This window comes from Podarcis vaucheri (genome assembly GCF_965113315.1).
Source record: "Podarcis vaucheri genome assembly, chromosome: 6".
Classification (NCBI taxonomy): domain Eukaryota; kingdom Metazoa; phylum Chordata; class Lepidosauria; order Squamata; family Lacertidae; genus Podarcis; species Podarcis vaucheri.
Genome location: NC_138764.1, coordinates 4,247,933 through 4,269,910, shown reverse-complemented (window position 1 = coordinate 4,269,910; position 21,978 = coordinate 4,247,933). Strand labels below are relative to the sequence as shown.

The 21,978-nt window shown below is 44.5% G+C and overlaps 1 protein-coding gene across 1 annotated transcript in view; it reads left to right on the top strand.

Moving 5' to 3' along the window:
* Positions 1–19,854, top strand: part of LOC309534497 (uncharacterized protein C1orf21) — a 168,489-nt gene extending 148,635 nt beyond the window's left edge. Inside the window, exon 6 of the mRNA XM_082226707.1 lies at positions 19,669–19,854. Coding sequence (XP_082082833.1) covers positions 19,669–19,704 — 36 coding nt within the window. The 3' untranslated portion in view covers positions 19,705–19,854. The remainder of the gene's footprint in view (positions 1–19,668) is intronic.
* Positions 19,855–21,978: the final 2,124 nt, after the last annotated feature.

The window sequence follows — 21,978 nt, the reverse complement described above, 5'->3', positions numbered from 1 at the left end:
TTGAAAAATCCAGCGTCCACCATTTGCTCTTTCTGGACAGACATGCTGCTTCTCATTACAGCAGCACTAAATTTCTCCTTCTTTGGGCAATTCTCACTTCTGCCCTAAGGGAGGAAAAAATTCGAGAACCCTGTTGCATCAAGCCAGTGACCCAGCTTCCTGTTCTCACAGCGACCAACCAGATGGCAGTGGGAAGCCTGCGAGAAGGACCTGGGCACAAGACCAGCCTCCCCCCAGCCCCGGTGAATCTTAGCAACTGGTCTTGAGAGTCTGCCCTGGGACCATGGAGGTTGAACATGGCCATTGCTCATTGCTAGGAACCAGGACGTTCCACCTCTGGACAATAGACTGAGCTACTTTATCATTCTTATGTCTATAGACTCAATGGCCACAGTTCAGTCCTGGACAGTCATAGGAATTTAGGTGATAATATTTTATCCCGTAAGTAGATAAAAACTACAACCTTATTTTTCAGGATGGGGCTGTTTCACTTCCAAACTGGTAAGCTGTTTTTTAATAGGAGGAGTGAGTATACTGCTGAGACTAGAGACATATTTTTTAAAAAAGACTTGAAGGTGTTTTGAAAAGAGGCTTTATTTATTTATATTAATTGGTTTATCTCCCACCTTTCAACAGTGTGGTTTACAATTCTTTTTAAAATTATAGTAAAATTGAAACATGGTGTACATAGGTGTGGGATTATTTTATTTTAAAAGTGGACTTTTTATTTAAAACAAAGTCTTTATAGCAGATGTAAGCAATTAATAAAAAAAAGAACCCCTACATGTGTGACAATGTGGTCATACCAATCTTTTACCTTCTGTCTCCTCTGGTCAAACACAAAAAAACATACAAAACTTATTTACCACAAGGTGGGCTGAGTGTATACACACTGTCAGCAATGACCTCACTTTCAAATTGCTTTCAGCTCGGTGGAAATGTCTCCAGCTGTTATTTTTCTCTGGAGTTAAACAGGCAAGAGATATAAAGAAGCTTGAGTGGTGGTTGGGTATACTGAAATAGCATGGGGAATTTTTCTATTATAGTTCTCCTTAACCGTGCCAGTAAGGAATAGAATTTCCTAAATTTTGTGGACATTATAATCCAGCTTGCATGTTTGTATCTTTACTTGCAAGCACGTGGAGAAATATCTGAGCGTAGAAATATCGAGAAAGCGACAGTAGGGGAAGGGAGAGACTAGAATGACAAGAGGGCAACGGACAACAAAGACAGAAGGAGAAGAACGGATTGGGAGCGGACTTGAGAAGCAGCGATTGGGAGAGGAGGGGTTTGAAGGGAGAAAAGAAGTGCCGATATTTGGACTAGTCTCTAGAATAATAATAGTAGTAGTAGTAGTAGTAGTAATAATAATAATAATAATAATAATAATAATTTATTTATATCCTGCCCGTCTGACTGAGTTTCCCCAGCCACTCTGGGCAGCTCCTAATCAAGTGTTAAAAACAGTACAGCATTAAATATTAAAAACTTCCCTGAACAGGGCTGCCTTCAGATGTCTTTTAAAGATAGGATAGCTGCTTATTTCTTTCACATCTGGTGGGAGGGTGTTCCACAGGGTGGGCGCCACTACCAAGAAGGCCCTCTGTCTGGTTCCCTGTAACCTTACTTCTCGCAATGAGGGAACCGCCAGAAGGCCCTCGGCGCTGGATCTCAGTGTCCAGGCTGAACGATGGGGGTGGAGACGCTCCTTCAGGTATACCGGACCGAGGCCATTTAGGGAAATATACTGGGAGCCAATGCAGATCTCTCAGGACTGGTGTTATGTGGTCCCGGCAGCCACTCCCCAGTCACCAGTCTAGCTGCCGCATTCTGGATTAATTGCAGTTTCCAGGTCACTTTCAAAGGTAGCCCCACGTAGAGCGTGTTGAAGTAGTCCAAGCGGGAGATAACTAGAGCATGCACCACTCTGACGAGACAGTCCACAGGCAGGTAGGGTCTTAGCCTGCATACCAGGTGGAGCTGGTAGACAGCTGCCCTGGACACAGAATTAACCTGCGCCTCCATGGACAGCTGTGAGTCCAAAATGACTCCCAGGCTGCACACCTGGTCCTTCAGGGGCACAGTTACCCCATTCAGGACCAGGGAATCCCCCACACCAACCCGCTCCCTGTTCCCCAAAAACAGTACTTCTGTCTTGTCAGGATTCAACCTCAATCTGTTAGCTGCCATCCATCCTCCAACCGCCTCCAGGCACTCACACAGGACCTTCACCGCCTTCACTGGTTCTGATTTAAAGGAGAGGTAGAGCTGGGTGTCATCTGCATACTGATGAACACCCAGCCCAAGCCCCCAGATGATCTCTCCCAGCGGCTTCATATAGATATTAAAAAGCATGGGGGAAAGGACGGAACCCTGAGGCACCCCACAAGTGAGAGCCCAGGGGTCTGAACACTCATCCCCCAACACCACTTTCTGGACACGGCCCAGGAGAAAGGAGTGGAACCACCGTATAACAGTGCCCCCTGCTCCCAGCCCCTCTAGACGGTCCAGAAGGATGTTATGGTCGATGGTGTCAAAAGGCCGCTGAGAGATCCAGCAGAACTAGGAAACAGCTCTCACCTTTGTCCCTAGCCCGCCGGAGATCATCATCCAGCGCGACCAAGGCAGTTTCAGTCCCATGGTGAGGCCTGAATCCCAATTGGAAGGGATCCAAATGGTCCACATCCTCCAGGCCTGCTTGGAGTTATTCGACAATCACCCGCTCAATCACCTTGCCCAAGAATGGTAGATTTGAGACTGGGCGATAGTTGGCCAAATTGGCCGGGTCTAAAGATGTTTTTTTTAAGAAGCGGTTTAATGACCGCCTCTTTCAGCGGGTCTGGGAAGGCTCCCTCACAGAGGGAAGCATTCACCACCCCATGAAGCCCATCGCCCAGCCCTTCCCGGCTCGCTTTTGTCAGCCAGGATGGGCAAGGATCAAGGAGACAGGTGGCTGGTTTCACTTGTCCAAGCAGCCTGTCCACATCCTCGGGGGTAACAGATTGGAACTGATCCCATGTAACAGGACCAGACAGAACTCTAGCACTCTCCTGCCCTGGCCCTGCTTCCATGGTGGAGTCTACCTCCTTCTGAATCTGAGTGACTTTGTCTGCAAAAAACTTTGCAAAAGCATTGCAGGAGATCTTGGGGTCCCTACCAGGCCCCGGTGGTGCAGATGGTTCTGATAGATTGCAAACCGCCTGAAAAAGTCTCCTGCTGCTGTTTTCTGCAGATGCAATGGAGGCAGCGAAGGCCCTCTTCGCCGTCACCATTGCCACTTGGTAGGCTCGACGTTGAGCTCTAGCCCGTGTCCGGTCTGATTCAGAATGAGTTTTCCGCCACCGGTGCTCTAGCTGTCTCAACGATTGTTTCATCGCCCTCAGCTCCGGGGGAAACCATGGGGCTGTCCGGGCTCCATGCAATCGGAGAGGGCGCTTTGGAGCCAGACAGTCAATAGCCCTGGTTAACTCAGTATTCCAGCGGGCCACCAGGGAATCAGCTGAAAGGCCATCAACTTGGGATAAAACATCCCCTACCACTCTCTGGAAGCCAATTGGATCCATTAAGTAGCGATCCATTAAGTAACGATGATGCTGTTAAGGTGCTACACTCAATATGACAGCAAATTTGGAAAACTCAGCAGTGGCCAGAGGATTGGAGAAGATCAGTCTACATCCCAATCCCAAAGAAGGGCAGTGCCAAAGAATGCTCCAACTACCGCACAATTGCACTCATTTCACACGCTAGCAAGGTTATGCTTAAAATTCTACAAGGAAGGCTCAAGCAGTTTGCGGACCGAGAACTCCCAGAAGTGCAAGCTGGATTTCGAAGGGGCAGAGGAACCAGAGACCAAATTGCAAACATGCGCTGGATTATGGAGAAAGCTAGAGAGTTCCAGAAAGACATCTACTTCTGCTTCATTGACTATGCAAAAGCCTTTGACAGTGTCGACCACAGCAAACTATGGCAAGTTCTTAAAGAAATGGGAGTGCCTGATCCCCTCATCTGTCTCCTGAGAAATCTCTATGTGGGACAAGAAGCTACAGTTAGAACTGGATATGGAAGAACTGATTGGTTCAAAATTGGGAAAGGAGTACGACAAGGCTGTATATTGTCTCCCTGCTTATTTAATTTATTTGCAGAATTCATCATGCGAAAGGCTGGGCTGGATGAATCCCAAGCCGGAATTAAGATCGCCGGAAGAAATATCAACAACCTCAGATATGCAGATGACACAACCTTGATGGCAGAAAGTGAGGAGAAATTAAAGAACCTTTTAATAAGGGTGAAAGAGGAGAGCGCAAAATATGGTCTGACGCTCAACATCAAAAAAACGAAGATCATGGCCACTGGGCCCATCACCTCCTGGCAAATAGAAGGGGAAGAAATGGAGGCAGTGAGAGATTTTACTTTCTTGGGCTCCATGATCACTGCAGATGGTGACAGCAGCCGCGAAATTAAAAGACTCCTGCTCCTTGGGAGAAAGGCGATTGCAAACCTAGACAGCATCTTAAAAAGCAGAGACATCACCTTGCCAACAAAGGTCCGTATAGTTAAAGCCATGGTTTTCCCAGTAGTGATGTATGGAAGTGAGAGCTGGACAATAAGAAGGCTGATCGCCGAAAAATGGATGCTTTTGAATTATGGTGCTGGAGGAGACTCTTGAGAGTCCCATGGACTGCAAGAAGATCAAACACATCCATTCTTAAGGAAATCAGCCCTGAGTGCTCACTGGAAGGACAGATGGTGAAGCTGAGGCTCCAATACTTTGGCCACCTCATGAGAAGAGAAGACTCCCTGGAAAAGACCCTGATGCTGGGAAAGATGAAGGGCACAAGGAGAAGGGGACGACAGAGGATGAGATGGTTGGACAGTGTTCTTGAAGCTACAAACATGAGTTTGACCAAACTGTGGGAGGCAGTGGAAGACAGGAGTGCCTGGCGTGCTCTGGTCCATGGAGTCACGAAGAGTCGGATACGACTAAACGACTAAACAACAACAACAACCACTCTCTGGAAGCCAATTGGATCCATTAAGTAGCGGGGGCGGGCCATCCGAATCAGTCCCACCTCCCTGCAGAGGGGAAGGGTCGCGGAGAAGTCCAGTTGCACCAGGAAGTGATCTGCCCATGGCACTTCTTTTGTTTCGCTTTTAGTTAGTGTTAGATCACCAACATCCATAGAGGTAAACACCAAATCTAAGGCATGTCCACAGCTATGAGTTGGGCCAAACTTATTCAGGGACAGCCCCATGGGGGCCATGCTTTCCACGAAGTCCCGAGCGGCCCCTTGTAAGGTCGTGTCGGCATGGATGTTAAAATCCCCCACGACAACCAAACTAGGTGTCTCCAGGAGCATATTCACCACGACCTGAAGCAGCTCGGGCAGGGAATCCTTGGTGCAGCAGGGAAGTCGGTACACCAAAAGGAATCCTGTACTGCCCCTATTGCCCAACTTCCAGAACATGCACTCAGAGAACTGGGTCTTCCCAATAGGATGCCTGGTGCAGACTAATGACTTCCTAAAAATCACTGCAACCCCCCTTCCCCGCCCACAAGGCCTGGGTTGCTGTGCGTAAGAGAAACCTGGTGGGCAAGCAGCGGCAAGGACAGGCCCATCTGCTTCTTCCATCCAGGTCTCTGTCACACATGCCAGGTCAAATCCTCCATCCACAATCAGGTTGTGGATGGCAGTGGTTTTATTCATCATTGACTTGGCATTGCACAGCAACACTTTCAGGTCATGTGGGTTTCCCTTGCTGATTACTGTATCCTTCCGGTCAGGACCAGACCTGGAGGCAGGGATAGTCCTCAGACAACGACTAAACCTGCCTCCTTGGTAATGACATAGTCTGGTCTTAGCATAACTCCTCCTCCTGCCCGTGATCACTGAGATCAGGTGTCCCAATACATCCCCCCCTGTGGAACCTGCCCCCAGTGGCGTAGCGTGGGTTGTCAGCACCCGGGGCAAGGCAAGTAATTTGCACCCCCTAACCCGGGGCAAGGCAAGTAATTTGCACCCCCTAACCCGTGGATTTTAGCACTCGAGACTCTTCCACTAGATTTCTCCCAGGCCTCTGGTTAAGTGGGAGGGTTACTGTTTTGGTTTGATACTATGTTATGTATTTTTGTGTTCTTATATTGTAAGCTGCCCCTGTGATCCTCAGAGGAAGGGCAGCATAAAAATTAAATAAATTTTAAAATTGAGACAAACACTACAGAACAATTTCATAGTAACACAGCAAGAATTTCATGACATAGTGTATGTTATAGTAAAACAGTAACATAGTCTTCACAGATACTTTGTGTCTTAAGACAGGAGTGGTAGTACAGTACAGTGGTACTTCGGGATGCGAACGGGATCCATTCTGGAGCCCCGTTCGCATCCTGAACAGAACGTAAGATGCGACAGTGCATCTGCGCGTGTCGCGTTTTGCAGCTTCCATGCATGCACGTGACGTCATTTTGATCGTCTGCGCATGCGTAAACGGCAAAACCCGGAAGTAACACACTCCATTACTTCCAGGTCACCACAGAGCGCAACCCGAAAATACTTATCCTGAAGCGTATTTATCCCGAGGTACGACTGTACGAACTTAATCCGTTCCGGAAGTCCGTTGTTAAACCAAAGCATTCTTAAACCAAGGCGCGCTTTCGCATAGCAGCGGGGGACTCCATTTACAAATGGAACACGCTCAAGAAGAAGAGGAGTTTGGATTTGATATCCCGCTTTATCACGACCCGAAGGAGTCTCAAAGCGGCTACCATTCTCCTTTCCCTTCCTCCCCAACAACAAACAGTCTGTGAGGTGAGTGGGGCTGAGAGACTTCAGAGAAGTGTGACTGGCCCAAGGTCACCCAGCAGCTGCATGTGGAGGAGCGGAGACGCGAACCCGGTTCCCCAGATTACGAATCTACCGCTCTTAAACACTTCACCACACTGGCTCAACAGAAAGCGAAACGCATTCTGTTTCCAAGGCAAAGTTCACAAACCAAAACACCTACTTCTGGGTTTGCAGTGTTCTTAATCCAAGTTGCTCATAAACTAAGCTGTTCTAAGCTGTTGTAGCATAGCAGCTAGGAGACTAGGTTATGGATCTGTTCAAATCTCACTAGGTGAACTCTCTCCCCGCCACCAACCTCCAGCTTTACTTACTTTGCTGGGCTGTGTGCAAGCCACACATTAAAAGGGCATGACTTCCCCCAAAGTATCCTCAGAGCTGCAGTTTTCTAAGGATGTTATGAATTACCAGGATACTTTAAGGAAGTCAGGTGCTTTTACTATCCCTTCAGGATTGGCATGAGATTAGTGGTTGGGGCTGAAATTGCGTGCGACCAACCCCACAACCTTGCATGCACACACACTGGCAAATATCCCTCCTCAACTGATCCAGGCAGACCAGCTGCAATCTGCTTATTAGCCCCACTGCACACACCAAAAGAGCAATCAGATGAAGGAAAGAAAGCTTTTTGTATCCCGATCTAGGCACCTCAGCACATGTCTGCTTTATTTTTTATCATTTTTATTTGTTGCCCTCGTTGCCAAAATGAACGCGGTCTTGGGCTGCAGAACAATGTGCTAATTAGTCTTCCAAGGTTGCTTAAAGATAACAACTAAACAATGTGAATGAATGCAGGAAAGCACTATACAAAGTTCAGTACAGTGGTACCTCGGGTTACAGACGCTTCAGGTTACATAAACTTCAGGGTACAGACTCCGCTAACCCAGAAATAGTACCTCAGGTTGAGAACTTTGCTTCAGGATGAGAACAGAAATCGTGCAGCAGCGGCGCAGCAGCAGCGGGACGCCCCATTAGCTAAAGTGGTGGTTCAGGTTAAGAACGGACCTCCAGAACGAATTAAGTATGTAACCAGAGGTACCACTGTATTATTATTATGCATTGAAATTTCAAGTCACAGGGAGGCCACCTGTGGCAAAACTTTGATTGGTAATACATTTGGGACAGACCTAAGAAAATGTTTCTTCACACAGGGTGTAATCAAGGAACCACATGTACACCACCCTGTGTTCCATTATGGAAGAAAGGTGCTTAATACAGTGGTACCTCTGGTTGCGAACGGGACCCATTCTGGAGCCCCGTTCGCAACATGTGCAGAACGCATACCACATCTGCACGTCTGTGTGTGCCGTGATTCGCTGCTTCTGCGCGTGACGTCATTTTGAGTGTCTGCGCATGCGTGAGCGGCAAAACCCGAAAGTAACCCTTTCTAGTACTTCCGGGTCTCCGCGGGACGCAACCTGAAAAGATGTAACCTGAACCGATCGTAACAAGAGGTATGACTATAGAATAAAAAATACATATGTGGTTATGATGACCACAGGCTAAGATGTCTTTAAAAGCTGATTAGGGCTAAATGGGATCCTCAAGATTTCATGCCACTAAATAGTTACGAGGGGAGGCTGGCAACAGCCAGGGAGAGTGATCACCTTCATAGACCTGCCTGTAGGCCTATTAGATGCACCTGTCTGCAGGAAAGCTGGCCTAGATAGGCCCTTTCGTCTGATCCAACAGGTTTCTTCTTACCTCCTTAATTTCTACTGAAATTCTCCAAGTCACTGTCTTTCAGCCTAATGTGCCTCAGAAGGTTGTTTTGCGGATAAAATGGGGAATGGAGAACCCTGTACACCACCTTTGAGTTCCTTGGGAGGAAAAAGTTGGAGGGGAAAGAAAGAAAGAAAGAAAGAAAGAAAGAAAGAAAAAGAAATAACATTTTACGAGTGGTGCAGTGACAAAATTCATTCTACATCTACTTCCTTTGAAACCGTTGCTCCGTGTGTTATGAAATATAATACACAGAAGAAAGAGATTGCTGTATAAATACGATTTACTAAAGAGAAAATAACCCCCTTTTAAAAAATATATTTTTTTAAAGGTGGGGGGGATGGAGAGAAACCTACAGCTGTTTAGAATAGGACCTATAATTCAGAAAAGGAAATCTTTTTACAGTTATCATGACTGCAGCTAAAGAGCAAGTACAACCCAAATACAGAATTACTACTATGATTATCATTATCGTTATTTATACCCCGCCCATCTGGCTAGGTTTCCCCAGCCAGGGCAAAGGAAAGTATGTTCGTGGGAAGGTGCTAGGCAAGATTTGAATGCAAAAAAAGATATTCCCAAACAACAAGATGAGATTGTCGTCATTCGAGGGGGGGGCAGGGGGTTGAGATTCCTGTGTCCTTAAACACACCAGAAAATCAAGAGGTACAAATTTCACCTGGGGCAGGTGGGAGGGAGGGAGGGAGGGAGGGGCTGGGATAGGGTGCAAAACACTTCCAGCGGTTGAATTCCTGCCGCCCTGTTCGGAAACTCCCACCCAACCTTGTAAGCAAACGGATGGCCAGCCTGGAAAGTACGCAGAGAGGCTGCAAAGTGGAGCAGGAGCAGGAGCGGAAAGGAAGAAAAATTCGCCGAGCAAGGCGGAAAGAGATGAAAAGGGGCGACGACCGAGAACGCAGCGGGTCACGCGGGCGGAACATTGCGCAAGCAAGGGAGCCACGGCGTCGCGCAAGAGCGGCCCTCCTCAGCCCGGACACTCCCTGCCCGCCCGCCCGCCCGCGAGCGAGCGCCCCCCTACCCTTCAGCTGGCCGACAACGGCCCAGGCGAAGGCCCGGTTCTGTCACGGGCGGAGTGGCCCACCCCGGCGTTCACTCACAGCAGCGGCACGAGCCCCGCCCACAAAAGTCGCTCGAAGCTCCCCGATCCCTCCCCATCACGTGCCGCGACTTACCCAATAGGAACGAGATTTCCGCTTTGGAACGCTCTTCATTCAAGCCCCGCCCCTCTCATGGCAACTGCTTCTGCTCCGGGTTGGTGGTGGGCGGAGCTTGAGGGGGGCTGGGCTTTGTGCCCGGCTCTGAGAGAGAGAGAGTGAGCCAGGTAGGGGCAGAGAGCTGCGAGTGAGAGTGCGCCCCCCCCCAGATGTTGCGCCCGGTGCGGCCGGCCCCCCCTGCACCCCCACGCTACGCCACTGCCTGCCCCAGCCATTCTATTGGCTGAGGCCCACTCCCAGGCAGCCCTGACCCTTCCCCTTAAAAAGCAAAATACAAACTATATAATAACTTAACAGAATAATAAAGAAGGGGGTTGAAGAATATAGAAGATGGCAAGAAGAATTTAAGGTAGACTAAAAACTGACTTTGGACTTTTATGGTGCGTTGACTTTGTATATTTTGTATATTGTGTACTGCATGGTATGCTCTCAGGTTACAAATTTGGGGAGGAAAGTAATAGGAGAGGAGTACTCTGCAGTCTCTGAGATACGGAAGTGGATGGTAGATGATTCAGCAGAGTATACATCCCAGAATCCCACAGTAACTGGGGAAGCTGAACAGGAAATAGGAGGAGGGGCCTAAAAGGGGGGAAGGGAGGGAGTGAGAAGAGCGAAGTCTTAAAAGACCTGGGAGGTTTGAGAGAGATTGAGAAAAGGGTGCACCTGTCACAGTTGAAAGTAATTGAAAGCAACACACAACTAGAGATGACTACTAAGAAGCAGCAAACGCTTATAACATCATCAGTGGCAGGAGCGAATTTAGGAAGAAGGCAATTAGTAGTGGAGGAAGATCTAGGAATACACATCAGAGATGCGATACTGGGCCTGAAAAAAGATATGAATGAAAATACTAAAATGATAGGGACCAAACTAGATGAGATGGAGAAAACAATAGATCAAAACTCTAGCTTAATTGTTGCACTAACCGGACAAATTAAGAAACTGACATTCAAGAATCAGGAACTTGGGAAAGCAGTACAGAATCTCTCAAAAAAAAAAATCATTGAAGCTTGAGGAAGGGGTTAAAAAACCACAAAATCATTGTAAGGAATTAAGGAAGCAAGAAAAAATTAAGGAAGAAAGTGGGGAACAAAGAGAGATACAGGAAGCAATTCTAGATTCGGTAGCAATCCTGGAATTCCAGCAAAGACAGATGACCTTACGTTTTAGAGGGATACCGGTGGAGCAGAATGAGAACATAACAGAGAAATTGATAAGAGAATTGACAAAGTGATTAGAGCTTGAGGAAGAAGATATAATTTGTGTGGTTGATAAAAAATTTAAAAGCAAAGGCAAACAAATTGCCAGGTGATTGTTAGTGTGTTTTAACTCTTACCTCTCAGGGATAGAATATTACAAACAAACTTTTTTAAAAAGACTCATTATTGAGGAGAAAAATATAATTATCTTGAGAGGTCCCAAGTAAAGAAAAGACAAAATTATAAATTTCTGATAGGTAAAGGTACCCCTGACAGTTAAGTGCAGTCGCAAATGACTTTGGGTTGCGGCGCTCATCTCACTCTACAGGCCAAGGGAGCCAGCGTTTGTCTGCTTTCGCAGACAGTTTTTCTGGGTCATGTGGCTAGCATGACTAAGCCGCTTCTGGCGAAACCAGAGCAGCGCATGGAAATGCTGTTTACCTTCCTGCTGGAGAGGTACCTATTTATCTACTTGCACTGCGTGCTTTCACACTGTTAGGTTGGCAGGAGCTGGGACCGAACAATGGGAGCTTGCCCTGTCATGGGGCCTCAAACTGCGACCTTCCAATCGGCAAGCACAAGTGGCACAGTGATTTAAGCCACAGTGCCTACATTTATGATAGACCCACTCAAAAAGGAAAACATCCCATATAGGTGGGAGTTCTCAGAGGGAATCACTTTCACATGTAAAGAGAAAAGATGGAGATTCAAGTCAGTGGAAAAAGCAGAAATATTTGTGAGAAGTTACAGAAAGAATTTAGGAATAAAAGGGCAGTTGACTGGGGAGGAGGGAGATGAGGAACTGGAGGAAACTAGAGAGAATAACCAGGAAGAAGAAGAGAACAACAACCAGGAAGAAGACCAAGAGTAACTAGAAGAGTACACCTTTAGGGCAACACACTATGTTTTCTTTATTTTCTTTGTCTTTACTTTTTATCGTAGTATTTAAGTTGAAAGAAAGAATGGACTTAGGAATCACAACATGGAATGTGAATGGTTTGAAGAATAAATTAAAAAGTAATAGAGTGGGACATATTTTAATGAAACACAAATTGGACATAATATGCCTCCAAGAGACACATGTATCCAGGAAACATAGGAGGGTGTTGACTAATAAGAAGTTAGGAACAGAATTCAACTCCTCAGACAAGTGTAAGAAAAGAGGGGTGGTTATTTATGTAAAACCTAGATTAGAACCAAAGATGCTTTTTAAAGATGAAGAGGGAAGGATTGTAATAATTCAAGAAATGGAACAAGGAGAGAAATTGGTGGTGATAGGAATATACGCACCAAACGATAATAAAGCAGAATTCTACAAAAAAAAAAAAAATTTGGAGGAAAAAATGCTAGGGTATATGGAGGAAAAAATAATCCTTTAGGAGATTTTAATGGAGTTTTCTCCTTAGAAAATGATAGAACACAAAAAAGTGTAGATAATAAAACAGGGAAATTACCACAATCACTCTTCCATTTAATAAAAACCTTCAAGTTGGATGCTTGGAGATGTAAACATCCAAGGGAGGTCACTTATTTTTCGGAGCCAAATCAGTCAGCCAGTAGGCTAGATGGACTTTGGATCACAAAAGATTTAACATTAAGAGTAGTAAAAATAGAAATCCAACCAAAGTTGCTATCAGATCATATCCCAGTGTTTTTATCTCTGAAGGGAAAAGAAAGAGGACATCGTAGATGGAGGCTAAATGAAGCATTACTTAACAATGAAGAAATAAAAAAAAAGCTAAGAAATCTTTAAAAGAATACTTTGAATTTAATCTGAATAAGGGAACTGACATCAAGATAATATGGAAGGCAGGAAAAGCGGTAATGAGAAGTTTCTTCATGCAGTAGAACGGGATCCAGAGAAAACGGAAAGAAAAAGAAACAATGGAAATATTAGGTAAAGGTAAAGGGATCCCTGACCATTAGGTCCAGTCGTGGCTGACTCTGGGGTTGCGGCGCTCATCTCGCTTTATTGGCCGAGGGAGCCGGTGTACAGCTTCCAGGTCATGTGGCCAGCAGGACGAAGCCGCTTCTGGCAAACCAGAGCAGCGCACGGAAACGCTGTTTACCTTCCCGCCAGAGCGGTACTGTGGCATTTGCCCCCCTAGGATTTGTCAAGGAAAGGGTTAAAATGGGGGTGATGTGATTGGCCAGTGAGAATGCAAGGGGGGAATAGACGTTAGAGGGGAGGTTTTGAAAAAGAGTTGAGGCTTGAGTGTTGGAGAAGGAAGAGGGTGGAATAGGCAGTGGGTTGGTTGAGTTGTATTGTGAGAAAGTGAGAGGAATTGTTAGGGAGTTAGATAGGTAGTTGGGAATAATTCAGTTTGAAGTTGTTAGGAACTAAGGTTAGGAAACTGACAAGAGAAAAATAAACTGAAACCATATGCTTATTCCTGCACTTAAAAATAAACTTGATTATTTGTTTATGTTAACAACTGTCTGGACTCTGTGTGTCCCCGTGAGAAGCGGGGTGGTGGCAGCGAAGAAAGCAACCGCAGTGGTGGCACGGGGTCAATAGACCGTGAAATGTCCGGGGGCTCTGTGTGATCGCCACAGGTACCTATTTATCTACTTGCACTTTGGCATGCTTTCGAACTGCTAGGTTGGCAGGAGCAGGGACCGAGCAACGGGAGCTCACCCCGTTGCGGGGATTCGAACCGCCGACCTTCTGATCGGCAAGCCCTAGGCTCTGTGGTTTAACCCACAGCGCCACCCACGTCCCTAATGGAAATATTAGAGGAGATTAAACAGAATGAAAAAGAATTAGCAAAGAATCCAAAAAATGAGAAGCTAAATCAAAATATTAAAATGCTGCAAGTACAACTATCAATGATTTTGAATCAAGAAATAGAATCAAAGATAAAAATGTTAAAACAAAAAAACTTTGAATTGGCAAATAAACCTGGAAAGCTGTTGGCTTGGCAATTAAGGAAGAAACAAAGCGAAAAGCTGCTAAACAAATTGATTGTGGATAGTAAAACAATTGAGGAACCAAAAAATAGAAGTAATAGTTTCTTAGACTATTATAGAGAAGTCCAAGAAAAACAAGAATGAATAGATGAGTTTTTGAACCAGAATAAATTATGGAAGATTACAAATGAAGAGACAACCCAATTGAATGCCCCAATTAGTATGATGGAAATTCAACAAGCCATGAAAAGGATGAAAGTAAGAAAGACTCCAGGGCCAGATGGATTACCGGCCAAATACTATTAAAAAATTAGAAGATCTACTGTCACTACCATATAAAGAGTAGTGAGCAACATCTTAAATACAGGGAAACTACCAGCATCATTTGTTCCCCTAAGGGAACAGATCCAACATCAGTTAAGAATTACCGACCTATATCTCTCCTTAATAAGGATTACAAAATATTTGCAGACATACTAGCAAATAGATTGAAATGCATATTAAAAGATTATATCCATGAGGATCAAGCAGGATTTCTCCCAGGGCACCACATGAAAAATAATATAAGATATGTGATAGATACTCTAGAGCAGGCATGTCCAAAGTCCAGCCTGATGCCTGGTTTAAAATGCCCCCCCCCCAATTTTGAAAAATGGATGTGTTGCGGCCCCCGGGCACCTGCCTGCTGCTCTGCTTGAAGGAAGGTTAGAGGGAGGCGGGCCGGGCTGTGATTGGTGCATCTCTGGTGGCGGCGCTGCATGATTGGTCGTGGGATTCACAGCCAGAACAACAAGAGGGATCGCTGCCCAGTGAAAGCAGCAATCCTTCTTGCTGTTCTGGCTTCTGGGATAGCTGTGCAGCCTGCATTCGCCCCATAAGACGCACACACATTTCCCCTTACTTTTTAGGAGGGAAAAAGTGAGTCTTATAGAGCAAAAAATATGGTATTTTGGATTATCACTTTCATTGGCATTAAAATACTGCCACACTGTGGCTGCAGCTGGGAATAAGGAATATGAATATAGCAGGGCTTGTGTGCTGCAAGTCTATGACTAATTGGATGTAATTATAAGATGTTTACAGTGTGAATGAATAGAAACATTTATAAATTGTAATTGAGTTGCTTTTGCAATACCCATTTAGACTGCACAAGGGTAGGGAAGCAGACACAAATTACATTTTTGTGTTCAATAGTGTATTTCCTACGAGACCCAGTCTAAAAATCATACCAGAGCTCAGATTAGATTGCCTGTGGGCGCAGTGCGGGGACACACACTGTATTGACTCCACATCTTGTGTCGTGTGATAAGGTTTCGTGTTTTTAAAACACCTTTTTGACATGGAAAAGGTAACAAATGTGTTAATAGTCAATTATGTACGTACCCTTTAAAAAAAATTAAAGAAATGGTGAGACTTGAGTACCAAGAAAAGAACTAAGTATTTTTCTTTCTTTTTTTTCAAATAATTTTTATTAATTTTCTAATACAAATTTATATAAGTTCTAACATCCATTTTTCACCAACTTTTTCTTTTGAACTTCCATCAGCATGTCTGACAACTCTCCTTAGTATCACCTTTTCTCACATTTCACAATTTAATATTGCACTATAACATTCCTTACCCTATCATATTATTTATACACTATTTCTACTGTTACTTCTCACAAACTTTCTTGAAAGCTTACAAACGTTAACTGTTCATCACAAATATGTTTAATATATTCTGTAAATTTATTCCAGTCCTCAGTGAATCTCTGATCTCGTCTAGCCCGAATCCTCCCTGTTAATTTGTCCATTTCTGCGTATTCCATCAGTTTCATTCTCCATTCTTCAATCGCAGGCAATTCTTCTTGCTTCCACTTCTGGGCCATCAGAATTCTAGCTGCTGTTACCACATAAAAAAACATTTTCTCATCCTTCTTTTTAATCCTAACATTCCTAGTAAAAATGCTTCTGGCTTCTTAGCAAAATGTATATTTCAACATTTTCTTTAACTCATTATAAATCATTTCCCAGAAGGGTTTTACTTTTTTACATTCCCACCACATATGATAAAATGTTCCTTCTTTTTCCTTACATTTCCAACATTTATTACTCATTTTATACATCTTACCAAGTTTTACCGGTGTTACGTACCATCTATATATCATTTTCATAAAATTTTAACCTCATTATTCAATATTTCTTGTTGAAACCTAGATTCCTTTTCAGAAAAACCTCTTTCCAATAGCTCTTTTTAAAACATTTTATTCAACTGAAAATAATGCAACCAATCATTCACACATACTTTCACTTCTTCATATGGTTTCAACTTCCATTTATTTCCTTCTTTACTTACTAAATTTCCATATGTTATCCATTTCCCTGTCATATTGATCTTTTTAACACTCATTACTTCCAGTGGCGATACCCAATATGGAGTTTTGGGCTCCAGTAGGTTTTTGTACCTACTCCATACCTCAATACCTCATCCCCTGATGATGTGGTTTTCAAAACCTTTATGTACTCTTTTTTTTATCATGCCATAAATATGCGTGCCACCTGAATCTATTATCATCACCTTCTAAATCCAACAATTCTGTATGTTCTAACTTCATCCATTCTTTCAACCAACAAATACATGATGCCTCATAGTATAATCTTAAATCTGGCAGAGCGAAGCCTCCTCTATCTCTTGCATCTATTAATATCTTAAATTTAATTCTCGTCTTCTTCCCCTGCCAAATGTATCTTGATATTATTCTTTGCCATTCTTTAAATATTGCCACTCCCTTAATTATTGGAATTGTTTGGAATAGAAACAACATTTTCGGTAACACACTCATCTTCATCGTTGCAATTCTTCCCCAAAATGATAATTTCATTCTCCCCCACACCTCCAGATCTCTCTTAATCTTATTCCATATTGGTACATAATTATTCTGAAATAGATCAATACTCCTGGGGGTTAATATAATTCCTAAATATTTCACTTTCTTAACCACCTCAATCTCTGTCTGTTGTTGTATTTTTTCAGTTGTGTCATAATCAATATTCTTTACAATTATCTTAGTTTTTTTCTTATTTAACTTAAAACCAGCCACCTGTCCAAATTGTTCTATCTCATCCAGCACCTCTTTAACACTTTTTATGGGATCTTCTATCGTTATGGGACGTGGGTGGCACTGTGGGTAAAAGCCTCAGCGCCTAGGACTTGCCGATCGAAAGGTCGGCGGTTCGAATCCCCGCGGCGGGGTGCGCTCCCGTCGTTCGGTCCCAGCGCCTGACAACCTAGCAGTTCGAAAGCACCCCTGGGCGCAAGTAGATAAATAGGTACCGCTTACCAGCGGGAAGGTAAACGGCGTTCCGTGTGTGCTGCGCTGGCTCGCCAGATGCAGCTTGTCACGCTGGCCATGTGACCCGGAAGTGTCTGTGGACAGCGCTGGCTCCCGGCCTCTAGAGTGAGATGAGCGCACAACCCTAGAGTCTGGCAAGACTGGTCCGTACGGGCAGGGGTACCTTTACCTTTTACCTATCGGCAAATGCTTTTACTTTATATTCATTACATCCAACTGTCACACCTTTTATACCTTCGTTATTTCTTACTGATCTTAGGAAGACTTCTAGGAAGAACTAAGTATTTTTCATTGTGTGGGTAGGTGATGAATTCAGGAATGTATGGAGATGCCCAACACAAATCCACATCTTTGGTCCATCTAGCCTGATATTGTTGGTGGTGGTGGCCAACAACTCTCCAAGGCACCTGGAGCCTTCTGCTTGGGTACCACACAGCTATGGACCCTTCTTGACGGGTTGGCATTATGTTGCTTTGCAACTATTTACACCAATTACCACAGAACCAATATTGCTGCTCCATCATCCCTCAGCTGCCTCCTGAGAATGGGGTCCTGGCCTTTAAGCCAGCCAATCCTGGGCAGAACTGCAGGGTGTTAAGAACAGCAGTGTGCACAGGTTGGAACTTTCTAGATCTCTGACAGGAATGGAAGGCATTCCTTCCATTCAACAGACAGAATTGTGGCTATTTGCTAAGCAAAGAGGAAACTGTCTTTCCATAAACTGCTTTCCTAGCCACTGTGGAGAAGACATGGAGACAGAGAACCTTGTTGGTTAATTCCATGGCTACTTCTTTTTCAGAGTTTTTAATTCCATCTTCTTTCATGTGCATGTTTGAGGCCTTTTCACTAGTGTGGGTGGCCATGCCACTGTTACCTATCCCTTTATACATACCCTGTTAGATACTCCTAGCAGAACCCAGAGCAACATGGAGACCCCTGAAGGAGGATGAGAGTTCTCTGGGACAACACAAGGCGCAGCTCTGCTGCAAAGCCTTATTGCATGCAGAAGTTCCTGGGTGCAATTCTTGGCACAGCCAGACGGGGCCAGCAAAGACCAAAGGGTGCAGACATTGACAGAGCAGCCGTCGGAGTTGATATAGGACTGCTTCCTATGTTCCTCCAAACTCCAGCCACCTTCCTAGCACCCAGCTCAGCTTGCTCCTGCCATTTCGCCCGTTTCCCGCAGTTTTATCTTACGTGGAACCGTTCTGAAAATGCATTTTTTGTGTTTTTAAAAAACATTTAATTTTCCATAAGGCTCACCATCGTCATCAAGTGTCACATTGTATATTGCACTTAAAACGTTTTATTTGCAGCTGCACAGCTGAGTCCTTAGTCCTCATAGAATCCTACAGTGGGAAGAGACCACAAGGGCCATCGAGTCCAACCCCCTGCCAAGCAGGAAACAGGGCAGAATTGTTCAACAATGTCCTTGCAACTCTTCCAAGGACATGATGTTTGGTTTTTAAAATATTGTCCCACCTTTGGGGATTAGTAAAGAGTAGGATTGTGGGGGTCAGTACCCAGCTTGTTCCCATTCAGTGGCAGGTTTTCCCAGGGAAAAGCAAATCCTCTTCAGAGCCATGCCTGGAAAGCACGGGCCAAGCAAACAAGCGTGTCCGTGAGCCCAGTGGCCGGCTTGGCTTCCAGCTGCATTGAAGAACCTTCTCCAGCAGACTGGACTTCCTTGCAGCCAGGGGGAAGCAGCACCTCTTCAGAGATGGGGCTGGCCTGCTCCACATGTGGTTGTGTCTGTGTGTTTTAATAACTACAAATGTTTTTCTAAAGCAGGAGATATTATTTGCAGCTGACCAGGTAGATCTTATGGTTCTAGAAACCACCCCCACCCCCTGCATCTCCGTGGGCAGAGTACCTGCCTTGAATGCAGAAGGTCCTGAGTTCAATTCCCACTCCTTCCTGAAACCCTGCAGAATGGCTGCCTGTCATCTAGCCCAGCCTTTCGCTAACTTGGGTCTCCAGATGTTGTTGGGACTGTGGGAGTGTGTGTGTGTGTGTGTGTGTGTGTGTGTACACACACACACACACACACACACACACACATAATCTGTTTTATTTGATTTTCAAAAATATAAGCAAAGTATAAAACAGTACAAAATCCAGATATCAAGATTATGCTGAATCTCCTGACTTCCCTCCTTCCATGGGCCCTTTTGGTTCTATTTTCAACTGCATATCAGTACTTCTCCAATTTTTCATCTTCCTAAGTTATCCAGGGCATGCTCTGGTCCAGGGGGTCACAAAGAGTCGGACATGACTAAACGACTAAATAAACAACAACATTATCTATATTTTCTGTTACAAGTGTATTTAAAATCCTGCTGATGTTTTGACCTGTTTACAGTGATTTTGTATATACATTATAAACACTTCTCATTCTTTTTAAAATTTCTTGTCTTCTTGATTCCCAGATAATTTTGCCATTTTGGCATAGTCCATCAGCTTGATTTGCCATTCTTCTCTGGACAGGACTGTCTCTTCCTTCCATCTCTGGGCTAGTAACATCCAGGTGGCTGTTGTAGCATACATGAACAATTTCATCTGGTCCTTTGGGATTTGGTACCTATAATTCCTAATAAAAAGGCTTCTGGTTTTTTTTAACAAGAGTTATTTTGAACATTTTTTTCATTTCATTATATATCATTTTCCATAATTTTTTAGTTATATTACAGGTCCACCACATACGATAAAAGGTACCTTCTTTTTCTTTACATTTCCAGCATATATCGGGTACTTGTTCTGTACATTTTTGCTAGTTTTACTGGGGTCAAATACCACTGGTACATCATTTTCATATAATTTCCTTTCAATAAAGAACATGCCGTAAATTTCAGAACTCTTTTCCATAGCCTCTCCCAGTCTGTCATTTGTATATTATGTCCCACATCTTTCGCTCATTGTATCATCACAGATTTGACCTGTTCATCTTTTGTTTCCCATTCCAGGAGCAAATTATATATTTTTGACAATTTAATATTATCTCCTAAAATCTCTCTTTGAAATCTTGATAACTCATAACTAAAACCTTTCTTAGAATCATAGAATCATAGAGTTGGAAGAGACCACAAGGGCCATCGAGTCCAACCCCCTGCCAAGCAGGAAACACCATCAGAGCACTCCTGACATATGGTTGTCAAGCCTCTGCTTAAAGACCTCCAAAGAAGGAGACTCCACCACACTCCTTGGCAGCAAATTCCAAGGAGTGTGGTGGAGTCTCCTACTTTGGAGGTCTTTAAGCAGAGGCTTGACAACCATATGTCAGGAGTGCTCTGATGGTGTTTCCTGCTTGGCAGGGGGTTCTTTTTATCATTTTTTTAAAAATGGTTTAATTGATGGTATTGTAGCCAAACTGTTACCACCCCTTCAAAATCTTTTAATTTTACCTGGTTTTCTACCTCAGTTGACAACTCTCAATATGTTGGCCAATTGGTCCTCATATTCACTTCCTTGAAAGATATTGTTTCTAACAGGGAAAGCCACCAGGGTGTTTTTTGTTCTAATAAGTCTTTATACTTCTCCCATACTTTAAAAATTGATTTTCTTATTATATTATTCTGAAAGCCTTTGTGTAAAAAGGTAAAGGTACCCCTGCCCGTACGGGCCAGTCGTGTCCGACTCTAGGGTTGTGCGCCCATCTCACTTAAGAGGCTGGGGGCCAGCGCTGTCCGGAGACACTTCCGGGTCACGTGGCCAGCGTGACGAAGCTGCTCTGGCGATCCAGCACCAGCGCAGCACACGGAAACACCTTTTACCTTCCCGCTCTAAAGCGGTACCTATTTATCTACTTGCACTTAGGGGTGCTTTTGAACTGCTAGGTGGGCAGGAGCTGGGACCGAACGACGGGAGCTCACCCCGCCACGGGGATTCGAACTGCCGTCCATACGATCGGCAAGTCCTAGGCGCTGAGGTTTTACCCACAGCGCCACCCGCGTCCCTAAGCCTTTGTGTACTTTCACCTTAAAGGTAGATGTAAAGGGGTCCAGTCGTGGCCGACTCTGGGGTTGCGGTGCTCATCTTGCTTTATTGGATGAGGGAGCCGGCGTACAGCTTCCGGGTCATGTGGCGAGCATGACTAAACTGCTTCTGGTGAACCAGAGCAGCACACGGAAACGCCGTTTACCTTCCCGCCGGAGCGGTACCTATTTATCTACTTGCACTTTGACGTGCTTTTCAACTGCTAGGTTGGCAGGAGCAGGGATCGAACAACAGGAGCTCACCCCGTTGCGGGGGTTCGAACTGCCGACCTTCTGATCGGCAAGCCCTAGGCTCTGTGATTTAACCCACAGCGCCACCTGAATCCCTAACTTTCACCTTATCATACCATAAATATACATGCCATTCAAATCTATTATCATGTCCTTCTAAGTCTAATACATCTCCATTTTTCAATATTATCCATTCCTGAATCCAGCAGATGCAAGATGCCTCATAATATAATCTCAAATCCGGCAGGATGAAACCTCCTCTCTGTTTAGTATCTGATCACTGGTCAACAACAAATTTGTTGTCTGCATTTTTTCAGTTGATTTAGGACGAATCTGATGCGCTGAATCCAAAAATCACATTGGTTTTGCTCAATCAGGTCAAGTTTTTGAGCTATGGCCACATGTCGCATTTTTACATTTTTGTTCACATGTACGCTTGTGTGGAGCATTTTAGGAGAAGTTGGTGGGGGTAAAATGCCATGTCGAATAATTGTTTTGATTGGAAATGATAATTTT